The sequence below is a fragment of the Poecile atricapillus genome, chromosome Z (assembly GCF_030490865.1).
Source record: "Poecile atricapillus isolate bPoeAtr1 chromosome Z, bPoeAtr1.hap1, whole genome shotgun sequence".
NCBI lineage: Eukaryota > Metazoa > Chordata > Aves > Passeriformes > Paridae > Poecile > Poecile atricapillus.
Window position 1 is genome coordinate 131,464,005 of NC_081289.1, and position 21,148 is coordinate 131,485,152.

General features: G+C 39.5%; 1 protein-coding gene across 6 annotated transcripts in view; it reads left to right on the forward strand.

Moving 5' to 3' along the window:
• The first annotated feature begins 5,202 nt into the window (after positions 1-5,202).
• FGF10 (fibroblast growth factor 10) overlaps positions 5,203-21,148 on the forward strand; it is a 61,383-nt gene continuing 45,437 nt past the window's right edge. Inside the window, exons 1-3 of one of the 6 annotated variants that reach the window (XM_058828200.1) lie at positions 5,512-5,705; positions 5,834-5,908; positions 6,046-6,595. In XM_058828200.1, the coding sequence (XP_058684183.1) occupies positions 6,259-6,595 (337 nt within the window). In that variant the 5' untranslated portion in view covers positions 5,512-5,705; positions 5,834-5,908; positions 6,046-6,258. Of the gene's footprint in view, positions 5,347-5,511; positions 5,730-5,782; positions 6,596-21,148 lie in introns of those variants that run through there. The other 5 variants (XM_058828199.1, XM_058828197.1, XM_058828196.1 and 2 more) reach the window with 5 other exon arrangements.

The following is a 21,148-nucleotide window of genomic DNA, read 5'->3' on the forward strand; positions in this document are numbered from 1 at the left end:
AGTGCAGCATTCAGACAGTTTTGCCAATGCATCCGTGAGAGAGACACACACACTATTAATCTAAGTAGTGCAGCAAAACCCTCCTCGTCCCACAATTTATAGGTCTATTCACAAGACAATGACCTGTGCAGTCCCAAGGGCTGCTACCTTTTGTTTGTGTTTCTCAAAAAACATGAAAGGGTATATTCCAGTTAATCATTACCTGTCACCTGTGGTAGAGCCAACACTTTGCTCTTCATGAGGTCTCAGAGAGCAAGGGGCATCTCACTCCTCTGGAGGACATCAGCCACAGCCTGGGCAGGGCACCAGGCCATTCTCACCACTGACTCCAGGCTGGTGGAACCAGCTCTGGCTGAATTCCCTTTTGATAATCTCAGACATATTTTCCATGTCTCTGCTATGTCTGACCTAGAAACACAAGCAGTTTTGAAATGAAAAGGAAGTGGTAAAACATACATATTACTAACCTTTGCTAAACTCTGCTAGAGTTCTTCTCCAGTTTTGGATATTTGGTTAGAAAGCAGTATGCATAGAAGAGCCAAGGAGTATGCTTTCATTACCAAGTCCTGACATAGGCAGCTAAAATAGTGTTCTGATTTTATGTCTTATTCAAGCTACAAACACACAGATGAGTTACACCACTTGCAGTCTTGATCTTTGACAACCGAAGAGTATATATGATACCTCACTCTATACAAGATATTGGAATAATATTAGTGTTTTGACACTTTTTAAATGTCATGGAGGCACATGAAATGGTAACAAATAGAGATTAAATTGTGATTTTTCAGATTTTTCAGATGAAAAAAACTGAAATTTAATTTTTTTTCAAGTTTTAAGACATATTTTATTAGATAAAAAGCAATGGCCTTCAGTCCCTGTTATTAAGAGGCATGAACTACACAGTGCAAATATTTAAACAAGCAGCACTATATCTCAAATCAAACAACTTGTCTCATTGATGGCTGCTGCTATGTTCCAGTGTCTTGTCTTTGTAATTCAGAGATTCAGTGCCACAGGCTGGGGCAGAGTGGCTGGAAAGGACCTGGGGGTGCTGGTGGCAGCAGCTGAACATGAGCCAGGCTGTGCCCAGGTGGCCAAGAAGGCCAATGGCATCCTGGCCTGGCTCAGCAATAGTGTGGCCAGCAGGAGCAGGGCAGGGATTGTCCCCCTGTCCTGGGCACTGGTGAGGCCACACCTCGAGTGCTGTGTCCAGTTCTGGGCCCTGAGTGCAGGAAAGACACTGAGGGGCTGGAGTGAGTCCAGAGAAGGGCAGGGGAGCTGGGGCAGGGTCTGGAGCACAAGTGCTGTGAGGAGCAGCTGAGGGAGCTGGGGGTGTTTAGCCTGGAGAAAAGGAGGCTCAGGGGTGACCTTATCACACTCCACAAATGCCTGGCTGGAGGTTGTGAACAGGTGGGGTTGGTCTCTTCTCCCAGGCAACCTGTGACAGGAAGAGGTCATGGCCTCAAACTGTGCCAGGGTGGGTTTAGCTTGGACATTAGGAAGAATTTTTTCACAGAAGGCATAATTAAACATTGGAATGGGCTGCCCAGGGACGTGGTGGAGTCACCTGGAGGTGTTTAAGGAAAGACTGGAAGTGGCACTCAGTGCCATGGTCTGGTTGACAAGGAGGGGTTCAGTCACAAGTTGGACTTGATGATTTCAGAGGTCTTTTCCAACTTATTTGAATCTGCAATTCTGTGATTCAGTGTTTTACAATAATACCAAGTTCTGCAGTTTGGAACAGACATACAAAGGGAAGCATCTGAGCCATTGATGGCATTTGGCATTCTACACCCCATTTCTGGCAGAGCTGCCTCTCTGGCAGTGACAATCCTGGCTGAAATCTCTCTCAATGAAATCACTGGCAAATTTCCCAACACCTTGAATAAGAACAGAATTGGGTCCCATGACCAATGATGCGTGTGCATCTCTCATCATACTGTAAGCAGCAAATGTTCATTATCACAATCTAGCAATCTAAACTGAGGGGCTAGTGACATCTGTAAGTTGATTATATTAGCACCCAAAGACATAAACAGAACTTATTTATGTCACCAAAAAAGATAAGACCTTGACTAAGGGAAATCATGCAAGGCAAAATTTATTTTATTTCATGTTAAAATAATCCTTGTCTGATCCAAGTCACCTACTTAACTAGGGAAAAAAACAAAAAAAAATAAACAAAACCCAACCCAAAAGTGCCCAAATATCCCTCCTTGCTGATCAAAAGACAAAGATGTGACACAAGCTATTGCTATATATATTTTTTAAAAAAGCCTATTTTTCATTGAAATTCACCTGTGCAACTCATTTCCCTGAACACTGTTTAGACAGAAAACAGCTAAAATTTTTTTTTTTAAATATGTTTTCTACTTTTTACAAATTTTTTGGAAAGTGTTTTCTGTATTTCATTCTCTATGGATCAACATAATTCATCATTTATAAAACTGTAATGTAGGAGATATTTCACAGAATTTCACAGTAGTAAAAGGCAAAACAGAAGCACTGTTTTTGATCAGCAGGTACCATTTCTAGTCTAGGGCTTATACTGAAGGTAGCTGCTTTTCAAGCTTAGCAGTGGAACAATTAATAAAGAAACCCATTAAGGTCTGATTGTTGCTCCTAAAAAGGAAGGTTGAATTTCAGGCCTTTGAAGTAACTGAGAATGATTCAGGCCTCATTACAGAGATATAATCTACATTCATACATTTATGTTAGTGATTCAAATCTATTGGGACAGATTGAATTCCGTTAAATTGTGCATCTTTCCTGTGGAACTTTTCTCAGGCTTTCTCAGGCTAACCTAAGAGGTGACCTGACAATACAAAGTAGTGGGGTATTTAGGGATTCAACTGTGCTATAAAAGAAAGGCTATACAGAAAGCAGAAAAAAGAATGAGATATAATCTAAAAAGCTATGTCAGCTTTTCATTTGGACTCTGTTTTGTAAATGCCCTCCTTGTCATCACACAGGATAGAAAAGGACTCTATGCATTGCAGTGCTTAAAAGTACTGCCCTGAATATTGCACCTGCCAGAAGCAGATCTTATGTGAAATTCTGCATATGTTGAATTTTCTGCTCTTAAGCACAAAATCTTACAATCAATACATAGTCATGAGCTAGAAATAGGTTTAAGCATAACTCTTCTTGAATAAATGCAAGACAGTACCTATTCTTTCAAGGTTAATTATAGCTGTTTAATCCCCAAATTATTTCTAACTCCTGCCAGAGGTCCTAAAATGCAGATTCACTTTATTTTCCAGCATCATTTGACAGGAAAAAGAGAAAAACAAAAAAGAAAGATGTCTTTAAATCTAAAATTTTAAGATATTTTAGAAATTGTTCATAATTTAAGCTGTTGGAATCAAAATAATGTCAATTTTAGAAATAACATGTATCCTTCATGATCCAGGCAGCACTAATTGACAAACATTGACATAAGCTTTGTAGACACACACGTAAGCTGTCAGGCATTCACAGAAAGGAGGGGTTTGCTTTACATTTTGTTTTGTTTCTCTACTTTTTCAAAATTAATTACCAAAAGGAAAAGCCTTTAGCAAAAGGAGAGCCTAAATCAGATTTGCAAAACGAAAGATTTCTGAAATGCTTTGCACTCAGTGCAAATACATGCAGAATAAATACTCTGAAGTACCATAAACAACATCGTAAAACATATTGATTCTAACATTAAATGGTTTCATTTTTAAGGCTGTTTAAATGTCACCCCCAGCAGCTGAACACATAAATTTAGGAACCAACTCTCTCCAGAATAAACACCATAATTGGAGAAAATAATTTCTAATTTCTGTTGTGAAGTTAACAATATATTTAACATCCTAATCTAATGAATCTGTCTAATTTTAGAACTGTTTGTTCTTCCTGCATTTTCTGTTGTTTAAACTAAGATTTACTCCAAATGCCAAATGGAATTGCATAGGAGGTTTTCCACTGCATTCCACTGATCTGCATTATTTAACTGCCTCTATTTCAAAAAAGTTTTGGTTTTAGTTATTGAGCTACTCACAGTGTTTCTGAACCTATTTCCCTGATATTCCATTCTCTTAGCAAATGTTCCATCCTCTTGTGTTCCAAAACAGGTATTTAACAATGTTAAATACTGATTAAAATATAACAGCTTGCATGCTGCCCATACCATGTCAGTTCCTGATGCTTTATTCTGGTGTTAAAAGATAGTACATTATATGAAAGATGCTTGTTATTTACAGGGAAAGTGGACAGTTCAGTGATGAGCCAGAAATATCGATCTGTCATAATATTCAGTATGTGAAATGATAGATCCACTAGAAGACATGGAATCATAGGAAAAACCAACAATGCATGCCCCTCCAGGAAAATAATAGCTTGAAAAATTACTTAAAATAGCCTTGAAAATGGAAAAATTGTTTCTTTCTGGCAAGGGAAACTGCATTAGTCCAAAAAAAAATTAAAAAGACAGCAAAGTATTCAGACAGATTTTATGGGGAAACCTTTGCAATGCCAATAAAATCCCTTTTGCTTTGATGTCAGACGCGTGATTCAGTAAACGACTCATGTTAGCAATTAGAAAATGGTCATTTAGGGCCCTGATTTCTTTTGAGACAAGGAGAGTGAGGGTGGGGAAAGAGACACAATAAATCTTGAGAGGCTTAAAAGGAAGAGCAGGCTAAAGTGTGAACTTTTTATTTCAGCAACGGAAGCGAGAAATCAGTGATTCATTGAAGGAGGGAGAAAGACCTCCATGGAAGCTGGCAGAGAAGAAGGAAAAGGAGTTAATTATGTCTCTTCCCTTTTTACTCTCTCTGACCAGTTTATAATCTGCTTTTCCAGGGTCTGCCTGTAGTATATAGTCCTTTCCAACCTCTCCACGCAACCCCTCCTCCAGCGGGGGGGAGGGGGAAATCTAGCAGGCAACAAGCTCCAGGTGGCTTTCTCAATCATTTCACTGCCAAAAAAAATAAAATAAAACCCTCCACTAGAAAACAAGTTTGGGTTTTGGGGGTTGGTTTTTGTTAGTTTGGGGGAATTTTTAGGCGAGGAGGTTGGTTGGTTGAGGGTTTTTTTTTCGGGGGGGGGGGGGGGGGGGAAGGGAGAGTGGAGAAAGAGTGAAGGGGGAGGAAAGCCTCCCTGGAGGGGATTGGTTCAACTTGGAAGACAGGGAAATTAGTAAAGCATGAGTCTCTAAGCCATGCTGGTGGCCGGCGCTCCGAGGAGAAGGACGCTTTAGGAGCAATTAGCAGCGAGCCGAAGGCGGCGGCTGCCGCGGCTGCCGCAGCCCGGGAGGAAGCGAGGGCAGCTCCCGGGGCTGCCTCCGCAGCAGGCACCGCTCGCTCCAGCTGCAAAAAGGTTTCAGATGTCCCACCACTGCCTGACCCCCTGCAAATAAGGGCTGACCACCAGAGGCACATCCCACCTCTGACTTGTAATCGCTGACATTTAGGCTACAGCTTCCAACCTGTTTACAACCAAAGGGGGAGGGAAAGGAAAGGAAAGGAAGGGCGGGGGGACAAGTTGGGATTTCTCCCTCTCTCTTTCTCTCGGGATTTTTTTTTTTTTTTTAATACTGTTCTGGAGAATTCAAAGCAAAACAAAGAAACTTCCTCCTCTGGGGTTGTCAGTGAGAAAAGGACGAGTTGTGCAACTGGTTTGGGATTTGCAAAAAGGCAAGAGGGTGGGGATCAGAAGAAGGTGCAAAGCCACAAAGTGTGAGTGCATGTGCGTGTAAAGGTGTATGTGTGAAAAATCCATTCCGGCGCCCCTCTCCGCTGGTTATTATTTATCTTAGTCGTTGTTTTTGTTGTTGTCATTGACTTTGCTGTCATCTATTTTTCAGACCTTTCTGCATCTAAGATGGTGAAGAAAGGAGTGAGGAAGAGAACAAAATAACTGCTGGAAAGTCTCAAACCAGGTTGGGGAGTGTGTGTGCATGTGGGGAGGTGGGGAAGGGAAAAAGGAAAGAGGATTAACCACAGCAACCCCCCCACCCAAAAAAAAAAAAAAAACCCAAAAAACCAAACCAACAACCAACAGCTCTTTTTTTCTGAGGGAGGACTCGAAGGATTAAAAGGCAGCAACTTCTGAGGCGATTTGTCCCCTGAGTTATGGATGTTGGTGCACTTACTTCAGGCCAGATCAGAGCTCAGAGGAATCTAACCAGAAGCAGCAACCACCGTCTCTCCACTTGCCTTTTACCAGGTTTTACCCTTCCAGTATGTTTCATTTGATAAGACATTTTCCAGCGCCCAGAGTTTCAGTACAATGTGCAAATGGATACTGACAAATGGTGCCTCAGCCTTTTCCCACCTGCCTTGCTGCTGCTTGCTGCTGCTCTTCTTGGTGTCTTCTGTGCCTGTCACCTGCCATGACCTCGGCCAGGACATGCTGTCCCCGGAGGCCAACAACTCCTCTTCTTCATCGTCCTCCTCCTTCCCCTCGTCCTTATCCTCTCCTTCCAGTGCGGGGAGACACGTGCGGAGCTACAATCACCTCCAAGGAGACGTGCGCAAGAGGAAGCTCTATTCTTACAACAAGTACTTTCTCAAGATCGAGAAGAACGGCAAGGTCAGCGGCACCAAGAAGGAGAACTGCCCGTTCAGTAAGTACGGCTCTGCCGCCGCGCTGCCGGGCAGGGTCCGCTGCGGGCGCGGCCGCCCCGGGCCCGGGCGCCCGAGCCCCCGGCTGGGGAGGGAAGGGAGAGGTGGCGCCGCGGAGGGGAGGGGGCGCAGGGCAGGGTTGGGTGGGCTCGGCTCGGCTCCTCAGGGACGCCGCTCCCCGCCAGCCCGTATCTGCGAGTCTCTCCGGTTACATTTGTTTTGCAAATGGCCTCGCTGAGCACCGTTTGCTTCTTCGCCTGGCAGAAGAGCAAATTAGAAGGATTTGCGAGGAAGCGGCGGGGAGTGTGTGGGGGACATTGTCTCCCGAATCTGAAAATCATTATCCCCTGTCATTAGAGTGCCTTGACGAGAGCGCTGCATTGGAACAATTAATCGATTGCCCGCACGCTCCTCTCCCCGAGCCGCCCGCTCCGCGCTCCCTCCTCGCCGCTCCCGGAGCAGGGCTGTTGGTTCCTGCGGGCCGGGTCCTGCCCGGGTGCGCTCCCCGCAGCGGGGATGCCCGGCGGCGCCGGGAGCCGGTGCGCGGCCGCGCTGCCGCCCGCCGTGCGGCGGAGGCGGTGCCGGGCTGCGTCCCGCCGGTCCCGGGCTGCAGCGCCGCTATACCGCTACTCGCTCCATTGTAAACATCTGGGGCTGCCTTCCCACAGACCTCACACGCGTTTCATTGTCCTTCTCTTTCTTTCTTTTCTTTTCTTTCCTTTTGTTTTTTGGTTTTTTTTTAATAAATTATTTCAGAGCAAAAGTCATATGGCAGTCTCCATAGCTGAAGTTTCGAGCTTTTCTCCAGAAGTAATTAGATGCTTAGTAATAGCATGCTGCTGATAATGTGTATTTTGGCTGTTAACGGTAGAAATGTACCCTTTACTTGGTTTTCCTGCCTGTGCAATCTCAAATTGAACTGTACTAAATCACAATATATTGCTTTCTCTTGCAAATCTTAAGTGGCTATAGGAACATGCTGAGAAAGCAAGCTCTGCTATGCAACTCGAGGAAACTCTAAGGCTTTCTTCACTGGTAAAAAAACCACATTTTGGATCTTGTGTTGTTTTACATAAATCCAGATAAACTTGGGAATAAATCTGCTGTTAAATTAAAACAACTGAAAGTGAATTAAGTAGATCCCTTGTTAGCTAATGTGTAAAATATGGAGTGCTTCAGCAGGTTGCCATGCTGTATTGATAGACACTGCTGTTAATTCAGCTGTATTTCTAGTAAATACTCATAACGTAAGAAACAGTGAGAAAAGGCTGGAGTATCATGTGTCGTTTGCTCCACCTTGAAGCTTCATGGTTTATTGTGCACTCTGATGTTTGCAAATACTTTAGATGTCAAAGCAGCTGAATTTTACCACCTCCCTTTCTTTATTTCATAGAACGGCAAATTTGTAAAAAACAGAGCTGTGAGGGGGGCTTAACTTTGATGGATTTGTGTGGAATGAGGTCCTAGAATGGTGCTTCTTAGATTACCTTGGGAATTGGAGGAGAACCTAACCCCTAAAATAGGATTCTGACAGCTTTGCACGCATCTCTAAGATCATCAAACCATTCTGTATGGCACACTGCTGCCAAAAAGGGCTCTAAGGTGCCCACTCTGACAGCAGCATACTCAGGGAAGTAACTACACATCCAAGCAGTCCCACTTAGCCAGCAGAATTCTTCAGTGAGTAAACTTATCCACATGCTTAAACTCTTGCAAAATCCTGCCAAGAAGAGGTGGAATACACTGAATACATATACATCTTCTTACCTTTTCAGGCTGCAATGCAATGAAAACCCCCCACAGCTGTGGGAGGGGATGTGTATGGTGTGTCCTGGTTTTCCAGTCAGTGCATCAGAAAGAGAACTGGCCTTCTCACTGATGTCATGGTTACTGTCACATCTGCAGCGTATCTGCTGAAAGAGAGGAGAATGTAATTTGTTTCATATAAAAGCAAAACAGTGTCTTTATTATGCATAATTGCATCCTATCACTGAAGATTATGTGCAGTGAAGAAAGGACTGCCATCATCCTAAAACTTGTAGCTTCCCTACTGTATTTACATAACAAAGGCCAACCTAGTGCACAGCCTCCAGTTCAAAACTATTACCATCCGGTTGACAGAAGTCAGAGTTCTATGTTGTTGATTAACAGTCATTATAATATGCAGTGTGAAATTGTGTTTTCTGTAATGACTTAGTCTGAGATCATTTAAAAATATATTTATTGTGCCTTTATTCAAAACCGTGTAGCAAAATGTTTCAAGTGAATTCACTAAATACATGTTTTTCACAGCATCATGTGTAGCAGTGCTATCATAATACTGCTATAATCCTCAACTGGACTGATTCCATGAAAAGATATGGTATCTTTCATATGGTCTGAAATAAGTAATTGCATGTGAATTGATTTCTGCTCGCAGAGAGTTAGCTAGAGAGGCCACTAAATTGTAGCCTGTTTAACATTACAGGCTATTCTCTAAAATTAGTTTCTCCCTCTGAAATCATGTTTTCCTAAACAAGTAAGAGTGACTATTGACACACAAGACCGAAATATTCTAATTTGGAGGCTTGTTTTCTCATATGTTAATGTTTAAAATCCATTTATGCTGCAGTAAAGCCTTATCAGTAGGTCTGTAAGATCATGATAGGTTGTGTAATTAGACAACAGCTTTCATGGCTCACTGCCAATTAAGCAGTGTCAAGTAAGAAGAACAGTTGGAGAAAGTCAGAATAAACATTCAGAAAACAGAATTTAGTCTCCAGCCTTCAAACGGCTCAAACAGCGTTCATGGATTTGCTCTATAAATATTGTGTGGAGTGCACTAAATTAAAGTTTACTCTGGCAGCTGTGTTCCAACTTGCTTGGAACTATTCCATCATCCTTTCTCTACCTATGGAGTACCGGGTGGTTCCTGACTGTCTGTCAGAAGAACTTGCAGCACTTGGCATGGATGGAGGTGTCTGTCACTAGATAGATGTAGGACACTTTATTTTATTGTTCCTTACATCTGGAAGTCAGTTCTCAAAATACAACTACTACCTTGTCCTGCAGCACCATAGCTGTGAAGCCCCTTGCCCCTTTTCTTGACAGAGCCCTCCACAAACACAAATAAAGAGAGCTGTAGTGTTTTCTGGGGGCTTATATACTAGATGAAGGACAAACCAACCCAAAAATCCTCAAAAGAGCAATTAATTACAAAATCTTTCACTATAGCTCTGGCTCAGGCTCTGGGATCACCAAGAGAAGCTTAAGACATATATTAAAATTGAGAGGGACCTACATGTGTGCAGTCTGTGACTTTACTCTCATATGGATAGTTCTCTTAACTATGATAGTGAAACTATCTGGGATTAATGGTTGGAATGCATTAAAGCTACATGATATATGATAAACTGGTTCAAGAAAACTTTAATGTATGTCTCAGTGCTAAACAATTTTCAATTGACTTCTAAGGCAACTGTTCACAGTACCATGAGGGCACACAAACTTCAAATTTGCAGCACAGACCTTACCATTTGAAGAAAATAACAAAATACACAATACTTTGTTAGCAGCAGCTGACCTGCAGTCTGCAGAGGGAGTTCTGCCTGAGCAAAGATTGCAGGATGAGGCTGTTACTTAGGTGCATGTTCAGTGAGTGTCACTGTGTCGCTGAGCCTGGAGATGAGTGGGAAGGATTGCCGGAGGAATCCCTGCGGGCTTTGAACCAAGCAGTGCTATGCAAAACCTACAGTAGATGGCGGCACAGCCACTGCCTGGTGTCACCTCTGCTCAAAGAGGTGAACGAGAAGGGTCTGCATCCTCAACTCAAAGCTAATTTAGTTCAAGCAAAGCCAAAAGGGCTTGCATCCGTAGCTTCTCTATTAATTTGCTTTCTGACAAACCCAAGTGGACTATTTCAAGAAAAAGACACTGTGTTGCAGAATAAAATTGTACGTCAGGGGAGCTAGCAAGAAGTAATTGGCCACTTCCCACAAGCTAACCTATTCTGGGCTTTTCTTCTGGGTATTCAAGTATCTTTTATACTAAGCTTTAGGAACTCTTGAAGTTCCTGATGGTCTTCGGTTTAGCTTTGGTTAGCGTGGGATAAGCTTAGCAACACAGTGAGTGAAAGCAAGAAAGTTTTGAGCCTCATTCTTTAGCCCAAAAGATTGTAAGCAGCCATTCAAATACTAGACATACTGAACATTACTAATGAGGATTTTAATTGTGTGCATATATACATGACATATAAATAGGTATTTGTACTAGAGATTTGTTTATATGCATTAAATGTGTTTTGATTAAGTATACTTAATCAAAACACATTTGATTATCCAGTGCAGAAAAATAATAAAGTGCCATAGTTACCTTAATATCAGTTATGAAGCCCCAAGCAGATTAGAATAATTGATAAAATACACCCTTTTGCTCCTGAACAATTTCTAAACTAACTGTTTGGGATTACTGACTCCTTTTCATATGTGTTTGTAAATTAATGTGAGAACTTTTCACCATTTTTCTAAAGACTGATTAGTGTTTTGCTGGTTTACTCTCCAAAGAGTTCTATTTTATGGCATTACCAAACCAAATACTTAAAATAAGAAATACTAATGAGCATTTTAAAGTAATTTGAAACAAAGGCTCCTTATCGTGACATGTATATGTTCCTAAGGACATGATTTCTCAGCTTCAGTTTTTTATTTTCTTTCCTTTTTTAGTTGTTTTTGTTGTTGTTGTTGTTGATTATTTTGGGTGCGTGTGGTTTTTTTTTTTTTGTTTGGTTTTTGTTTTTGTCTGTAGAACTCAGTTAAACAATTTATAACCAGCAGTATAAAGCCATAGGCACTTAGGATTTATGAATGTGGAAAGAATTGTACTATTTAATGTCTACATGACACTCTCCTGTTACCCTTACTGCATTCCTGCCTTGTAGACCCTCCATGCTGATACTGTAGCCCCATCATAAATCTTTACAAAATACACAGTTGTAAGAAGTCTTTTTGTCTTCATAAATCCAACTTACAGCCATTTGGGAAAAAAAAAATATCCCAAGACTTAGGAGCAACTGAGAGCTTGTTCCTAAAACCCAGAAAAAAGAAAACAAGGGACGTACAGGTTTATAGATGCCATGTTTCTGTTTTAATAGGAGGGTTCACAGGTAGTGGCTCGGTCAGAACTTCCCTTGAAGATGGCATTAGCTGAGTGAGCAGTATAGAATGTGCTTACACTTCTGAAACATCTTGGATGCATTCACTCATAGGATAAGATCCTCTGTTTTGAAATAAGGCATTTTAAGATGACTTTCAGATGTCTTTGAACTGTGTTTGTGAATAGGGGCCTTTTCACTTCAAATGAAAGTCAGATCAGATCCTGCAATAGGGGAGTTTTCATTTATTGCAGAGAGCCTTTCATGTAAAAAAAAAGAAAAAACTTTCTATGCAAATCTTGTTAACCTGTGTGTTAAGTTAAAAATCATGGGTACCTATATGAACACAGAGCAGCAACTTTTGTGATGTGCATTGCTCACATTTCCTCTGAGAATGCAATATAATTGCACAAGAAAGATTCTAAGTGGGAAAAATGTATGTGTGAATAATGTTGTATTTCTATTTTTAGGCTTAGTATTTGGGCTGATAGTGACAACAAAGCAGAGAAATTACTAGGTCAGCTTGGGATTTCTTATATACTCCCTTCTTGGCTTTGATATGCCAAGATAAAACATCATTTTCTATTTTGTGAAGAGGTTTTTGAATCAAGCTCTTACTGTCTCTTTTTTGCCAAAGTAGCACCAGGTTGAAATTTCATCTTGCTCATTTAAACACTTGCTTTAAACTACTGCTTGTAGTTGTATACATCACTGAACTACTTTGTCCTGATATTCTGGGGTTTATCATCTAATGATCTCTTTGTCACTTGGAACAGCACAAATATTTTGTTTATCAGCATTGCCAAGCAGTGTCAGCTTGATGAGGCTGCACGGAAAAGCAACTCTTGCTCACTCTGGGCTGTGAATACCAGACTACCAGATGAGAAATGGAGGACAGGTTTAGTTAATCTTAGCCCATGTTCATTTCTCAGTTGGTAGGTGTATTAGTGCCACTAGTCTGTGTGTACCTGCCAAACAAACTTCCTTTCTTTTGCTTTGACAATTTATTTTTATGAGATACTTTGCTGTCTTACATCCTCTCATTGCTCAGATGCTTTAACACAGAATAGTCAATGGTTTTTGCAACGTTAGTTCTGTTAACTAGAGGGATCCTTCCCTAGCTCCCCTAATTGCTTCTGGTTCTTGTGCCAATTTATTGTAAACCAACATCTCTGTTGGTTACAACATAGTAAAAAGGAGACAGAAAACAGTGGTTCATGAAGTTTTGAAAAGTCGGCCTGGGAAAGCTCTCTGTGTTTATGAAGAGAATTAAAATCTTCAAGGGTAGGAGTCAGGAGGAAGTGGCTAAATCTTTAATCACTGAATGAATTTAATTACTAAATCTTTAATCACATAAAAACTGAATTAATTAATTGTGCAGACTATTAAAATTGATATCGGTGTTTCATGAGTACAGTGCAACAAATGGAAGTTGCAGGGGAAAGAAATGGTTACAAGTAAGACAAGTCTCATACTAAATAGTGGCTTTAAAGGCACTGTTTTTAAATTAGGTCACTTGTGTTCTTTCTTTGAACATTCAGTTCTAATTGCAACAGTAAATCAAAGAATACGCTCAAAGTAGATTCCCATGTAAGGTGGACAACTGGACAGTGCCTTTTTACTGCTACTAACACGTGCATCCAATTACTGGGTTGATATACTCACAATGTCAGCTGTAAAGCATTCCCCTATTTTATAGTTAGCCTAAAGAATTATTAGCCTGTCCCCTTTCACATTTACCTCTAAATAATCTGTCAGTAGTGTATATCTTCTACAGTTAAAGAGGAATTTTCACACACATCGAAGCTGACTTTCAAGAAAAAAGGAAATATTGAAACTACACCAAATTGTTTTGTTTCTTTTCTATTTCCCCTCTTCCATAATTTTCGGTGTTGTCAAAGAGAGGGAAAGGTTATAGATTGTAGGAACATGAACAATTGTGAATGTTATAAAAAAATAAAGATCATATCTTTCATAAACCTTGATTTAGGAAAGCAATATGATGCCTGCGCCTTTCATGGTGGAAAACATATGTGAAGGACAATTAGTTGTTTTTTGTCATTCCTGACTCGTCCTCCTACATGGGGAGCAGAAGTGATAATGAGGGGGTTGTGAAGGTGGGGGGAGATTGTGAGGAGTCTCTTTGCTCTTCTTCCTTCTGCCATTGATATTAGAGGTTCAAACATAGCATAGAAATAAATGAAATGTAAGTTTTCTTTTAGGTTCCTGACACACAGCTGTGCAGCTGTAGTCAGCATGTGTGGGAGTTGGGGAGGGAATGCTGAAGCATTTTGGAATCATTCAGGATGTTATTTAATTGGAATTAAGGCACAGTACTAAGTGGAGACTGGGTATAAATCAATGATATTGTGCCCGCATTAGAGGAAGTGGGTGGGATGTGTGACAAGTACCAGATCAGTACTAGAAAGGATGACAAGAAAGAAATAGGGGCAGCATGTGTCATGAGTGGGAGAGAAGTGGGGAGAGGGGGAGTGTGGCTTACCCCTTTTGGCAGCTGTGAACTGCCAGTGATGTTGAGTTGTCCTAGCTGATCACATCTGTTTGCTCACAGACTGAAACTATGAAGACATTAAGGTGGCTTTTGAGTTTGTACAAAGTGTGTACTTGGTGTTAGGTATGAACTTTCCACTCCAAATTTCATTATGTCTTCTCTGACCCTATTCTGTAGATATTAGATGCTATTAGATACCTGCTCTAAGCTTTTCTTCTATTTTATCCTCCTCAAGAGGAATAATAGCCCGCTTTATTCCTAATATCAAATTCAGTATGGACTACTTGGAAGCAGAAGGGCTGGTGAACTGGCCCTTAAAAGTAATAAAGTACTTGAAAGAGCTACAAGATCTGTATTAAAGAAGAAAAAAAAATTTAAAAAAAGTTTGGGCTTTATTTAGTTGTTTTTTCTTAAATTTCAGTATGCTAATACTACACACTATATTTGTTAAGAAAAAATATACCTGAAGGACATCAAGGCATCCTAGAATTCCAAGTGGTTTGATTTTTGGAGCATGGAATACGGTGGAATAGAGTGTTTTGGTTGCTGGTATGTTTAGTGTTATCAAATATGTCATATTTTGCAAGCTTATCATTAAGTTTAGAAGCAGATACATAGTTAAAAGTTTGTTGCTACATTGAGAAAGGAAAAAATGTGTGCTCTAGAATGGAACAGGAGATGACTGCATTTAACACAATTAATATTTTATAAGACTACATGTTTAGTGTCTTCTTTTTACAGTTCTATTATTGCATTTTAGGAGATGCTAAAGCTTCTGATATTCTCTGAAGTGGTCTTTTAACTTCAACAGAACAAAGTTTTTTCTCACTTATTTTCTAGATACTTCTTTTTTCTTTATGGGTTTTCCTGAATGTAAACACCGAAAGTATAAACCATGTAATAAAGCTGTAGATTTGTATAGTATCCCAAGTTAGAAGGGTCTCAAAACAACTATCATGTCAAACTTCTGATCCTGCACAGGGCAATCTGGGAGTTGATCTGAAAGTACCTCTCTTATCCTCATGAATTATCCTAGTACCTGTGGCACATTTCCCTTGGAGACAAGCTAATGAAAACCTTCCCCTGAACTGTAACCTGGGCTCATGACTCTGCCCCTCTGCCCTGTCTCAGAGGAAGCTGAGTGGTGCATGTGGTTCACATTCTGATGACAGGACACCTTTCCCTTGTCAAAACACTTGTGCTAATAACTGCAACACAGAAATTCTGAGCTCACTGAGGATCTGTAACTGCAAAACTAATGGTAACATGAAAAGATGCAGAAGAAGAGTCTAGAGCTAACCTCATCACTCTCTTAGTCTGCTTCTGTATCTAGGCCTGGTTACTGTCTCTTCAGATGCTAAAAAAAACCCCTCCCATACAAGATACACGTGTAGTTTTGGTGCTACCCTTACAAGTAGCTGGGTCAACAGCTCATTTTCCGGCTGAAGAACTGAGTTAAGGCACCACCATGTGTAAACTGGAGCATAAAATTACTACAAACCTAGTTTCACTGGGCATTCTAACATACAAACCATTGCAACTTTCTTTTCATGTGCTTCTGACACAAATACCTTAGAAAGTAAGTAGAATGTAAGAAATGGAATGAAATTGTGATTGTTTCAGCTTCTTAGAGGTGAAGATGATGATGAAAGCAAGTCCAATTCTTATGAACAGATATTTAATGTCATGTCTGATAGATTTTATTCATAAAGCAGCGTGACCTTTGCTTCTAAACACCCATGAGCACACATAAGCAATGGCTCACTTCTTAGTCCAATGAGTTGTTTATACCCCTTAAGCTTCTAATAGAAAATTCAGTAAGGCAAGTACTGGGAGGTATAAGTTATATCCTTTCTGAGGCTTAAAGGTAGATTCAATATAAGCAGTTTTGGTGCATTTCTTGAATTTTGCTTTGTCGACAGCCTACTCCTAGACGAAGAATTATGGAGGGAGATGCTGAGACCACGCAAACTGGGAATTATGATGTTTTCTACTGCCAATATATGGTGGGAAATACTGCAGGACAGGGAAAGGGGGACAAGGCAACACTGCTTGACAGGGAAAGGGTGATGAGGCTAAAAAGAAATCTGTGCTTCAGGTGCTATGAAAGACCATTTCATTCACAGCTTTCTGTGTCTGAATAACCCAAAAATCAAAATTGGAAACCAGCTTGTACATGCCATGAACCCATTTAAACTAAGCAGAAACTCTATATTAATTATTCTTTGGTACTTCCTTTTCTCATATGACATAAACCAGTCAAGAACAACAACTGCAGATTGCTTAAAAGCTGGTGATTATTGTATATTACGGAACTCCAAGACTAAACACACTGGCATACTAAAAACATTTTAAGAACACTATGGAAGACAGAATAATTACTGTCAGTAAATGCAGTGTACAAAATGCCTTACTATAGGGCTTTGGATGAGAAAACACTTTTCATCTGAGTGAAGAGATTCTCACAAAACAGCTGTTCAGCCGAGTTTGTCTGGGAAAGAAAAGGTCCAACAACAGCTCTCTTTATACAAGGGATTGCAGGGTATTTGAAGTTCAGAAAGATTCTGAATGACAATGGTAGATTTTTTGTCTCCAAACAAGACTGAAACAGATACAGACTGGAGAAAAGAGGTAGGATTGTAGGAATGACTGTCCATCATGTGCTGTGAAAGTACTGAGGGGAAACAGGAAGCTGAGGGAATCCTCAGAGTTACTAATGGTCCTCCTGGTGATTGTGAAGTAGCACAGAGTAGGAATCTGCTTAAAGGGAGAGGGTAGATGACTGGAAAATTTGGCATAAGGATAGTCTGCAGGAATTAAACTTTGGGTATAAGGAATTCCATAAAGTATTAGGAAATACTAGGTCTTATGTGTTGGTCATCCATTGTGCTTCAAAATTTCTGAGATTGAGTCTAATTTCTCCTTAGCTCTTTGCGGCTTATGAAATGAAGTTAGCAATGCTTCCTACACAAGCAAGGGTCTTATGAAAGACAGTTATTTGTGAAACACACCAGTAACACCATGGTGAGTGCCAGGCGAGAGAAAAAAAAACACCCAGAAAGTAATCATCCTCTTCACTGAAAGGTTTGGATATAAGAAATAGTAAGGGCAATTGTGTCTTCCTGTAGAGCAGGAGAGAGCAGGCTCATTCTGAATTCTGTCACACTAAGGTATTTTTGTCTTTCAACAGGAAAAACTCTTAAGTTCCAAAAAATATCTATATTACAAGCATTCTGTCAAGATTACCCAACAGATTTTTTGCATACCATAAAACAAAGGTTAATGACAAAATATCTCCTAATCAAATAGGATGAGTGGAGGCACATTTTGGATCTGTACTGTAAAACTGGATCTAGTTCTGCTGCATGAGCATTATAATCACAAGCAATGTTAAAATTTCTTTTCCTCTGAAGGTATGAACCTTAGAGTGTTTCAGCTCAAGGATCTGTATAATTTCCATAACTAAATAGTTAAAATAATAACTGTTGTTTCACTGTCTAGGCCTATTAGTAAAAGAAATTTGAGCAGGATATCCTTCTAATATTTATTGTATTAATGTAATATGTATTTTTGGAAGTTCCTTAATTTCCCCAAATTGTTGTCAATCTATTGGAGTTAACTAGAATTATTTATTTTGGTTTTATTTATTTTCTACGATTTTTTAAATTATTGATACTTCCCCTTTAGTGTTACAGACATTATTCTTTCAGTTTAATTTATTACAATAACTTCTACATGTCACAACTTTGCTTTGAAATGACAGCCATCCAAGTTAAAGTCTTTTCAACTTTAGTGAAAACACTTATAATGAGGCTGACACTTGGCTCATGTGGAATTAATCTGGTCCCTTGGTCATTTCTTCAGTTTCTCCTGCTGCAGTCAGCTCTCAAAAAGACATATCTGCAGCTGGGGAGTACATAAGATTAACTTCCGCCTCTCTGTGGCTTCTTGCCTCAGACCACACACCAAATAATTCCTCAAAGCATTATCCAGATTTGCTCAAAATTCACCATGCTTGCTTTATTCCTTTAGTTCTGCCACACATGCATTTGTGGACTCTGCTTACATCTGATTCTCCTTATGAAACAGGAAATATTTTGCAAAGATGACTATTTAGAGACAAACACTCTTGAAAAATATCTATATTAATTTTTCTGTAGAATTCTTCCTTTTTCTTGTTCTGGTAGTTTTATACATGTACAAAGTAGACTATAAAGGTCAGCAAGACATAACCTTTTTGTTTCCAACTGTATTAAGGACATAATAAAGACCGATACAGCTTTTCATTACTAACTGAATTACAGTAACTCCATCACCTAAAATAATTTTTTTTTTTTAAAAAAAAAGAAAAGCACAGTTCAAACAAAAGCTTATATTCATGAAGAAATTTAATTAAGTTCAATAATGTTATAAAAAAAATTGCAGCTGGAGGAACTGGAGTCAGGTCTCTTATCCAGGGACCTCCAAACCTTAATCACGGTAAAAATCTTTTAAACAGGAGTCACAGATGTGAGGTATACATACATGTGCTCACACAGCAATGCAGACTCAAAAAGTATCTAATGATCAACCAAAAAAACAGTAGATAAAAACAATAATTCTCTCTATTACCTTGTACTTGATGCAAGAAGTTATAGATGAGATTTCATTAAGCCCACAATGGGGAAGGGAATGTAATTTTGGTGTTTGAGTCAACTGCAGACTGACAATTTATGATACTCTTAATGTTGGGGTTTCAACTAAATATTTTTTCATGGAGGTTTCAGAATATTTCTACTTTCCAAAGAGCCAGTAAGTATATATAAATTATTCATTTCTAGATGTCCTGTGTGTGCTAAGCTATAGAAGTTCTACATGCAAAACTCCCTTTTCAGATATACTGACAATGCAGGACAGTGCAGCTAATGTAGCACGTGAGATGAAATTTCCAAAGGATCTGTAGAGGCCTGTCTGAAGAGCACACTTACATTTTGCCCCAACACGAGAAAGATATTCAGCTCTTAGAATGAGTCCAGAGGGGAGACTCTAAGCTGATCCCAGGCCCAAAATACCTCTTGAGAATAAGTAGAAATATGTGCCATTGTTGCAATATTTGAGCCCTTGAGTGCCTTCCAAAGGACTGTAACAGTTTTACCTAGAAAACGATGACAAATAGAGACTTATAGACACCCAAAAGCAATTTCAGAGTTTAGTCAGTTAAAGAACTTATCTTTTCTTCAGCTCTCTTGTTCCACTGGTAATGAGTCCTAGTCAGCATGACCTTGTAGCAGTTTGTTGCTGTTGCTTTTTCTTTTTTTGCATTCCTTATCCAAATGGTAGATTTGTTTTCTGATTCTGAAGGAGAGTTAATACTCACAAGTCATTTGTCACAAGCCACTAAAAGTGTCAAAGTCTTACAGCAGGTCCTTGGTGGCTTGTTAATCTCTCCTTTTTTACCCCCCTCCTTTTTTTAAAGGAAACAGACTAATTCACTTAAGCATAATGAGACCCATGCTTGCTATAGCCTACTATGTCCTACCAGCCCAAGTAAAATCTGTCTTGTTTCTTCACCTCCTTTTCTTGGCTTCAACAGTTAAACACAAACTAAAAAGCACAGGCTTTTATGGCACAGCTATTTCATATGTCAAACAAAAAATGGAGGCTGCCGTTTTCGTAAGAGAAAAATATACAAATGTGCTTTTCCTTTGTTCCCCCTTCCATTCTAAATTATCATCAGCAACATGCAAAAGATAAACCTCTATGTTAAATTGGGGGACCAGATGTATGTTTAACCTCTCACCCTCATTTTTCTAACTGGCTTCCATTAGGAACAAAAAGTTAATATATTCTAAACAAAAATAACTGATATGGTAAGGTGAACTTTTCAACTGGGTAAGAGTTCTTTAGTGAGAGACAGTATTACAGAGTCCAGTGTTAGGCTAATAGACTGTTTTACTGTAGTGATATTCAGACCAATAACTCAATGGTTACTTTCATAAGCAGTAGCTGAAAGTTAGTTGAGTTGTAGCAAAACCAGTTGTAAGCACTTAAATTCTCACTTGTTACAGAGAATTTGGTAATATATTATAGACAATAGGTATGCTTTCTAGTTAGAAGTTTTCATCTCTACAGTCATTCCCTAATCCAATCTTGAAATATGGCTGTGTTATTTTTCTCTTCTTTGGAGACAGGGACTGAGGCAGAGAGCTTAAAGATCAGGATTTTCTCTATTTTATCTTTACTCAAGCTCATTCCATTTTAAAGCCATAGACTGATGATTCCACTCTGTTCATTATTTTGTGCTTACAATACAAGGATGGTATTCTCATTCTTAACAGGGGAATTGAAGGATAAAGAGTAATACTGTTCAATTTTTACAGCAGAATATTTCTCCAACCTAGATGTATGACAGATATATGATAAATATAGCACTAATTAAGGATATAGAAAACAGAAGAAAAGTCCACAAAAGTGATTAAAAAGAGACAATAGACAATTCTGTCTAAATACAGTGGTTTTGGAAAGTGTTGTGTGTTGGTAAAAATGCCCATCAGACAGTTGAGTAAAGAAAGTTGGCAATGTTTGAAAATGAGGAGCTCTCAATGAGCAAAGTTAGGAGCTGGATGTAACCTGTGAGGTGTCCTTTGGAAGACTCTGGGAACTGAGTTTGTTTTATCTGGAAAGATAAATGTTTAAAGTGTTGTTAATGTATTCACTAATCTACCATCTGTAGAGAGTCTTATTGAAATTAAACAGTCTGAAAACCATCAGATTTTGCAGAGTCTAAATTAATAGTTTTAATTGCTTCCTTTTCATACTGTTAAGCCTGTATGGATAAGTTAATGTTTAGGAGAGATTTAACAGAAGAAAATATATTCACCCAGGACTCAAAGAGAATTGCTTACAGAATGACAGGAGAAACAAGTCCAAAAAGAA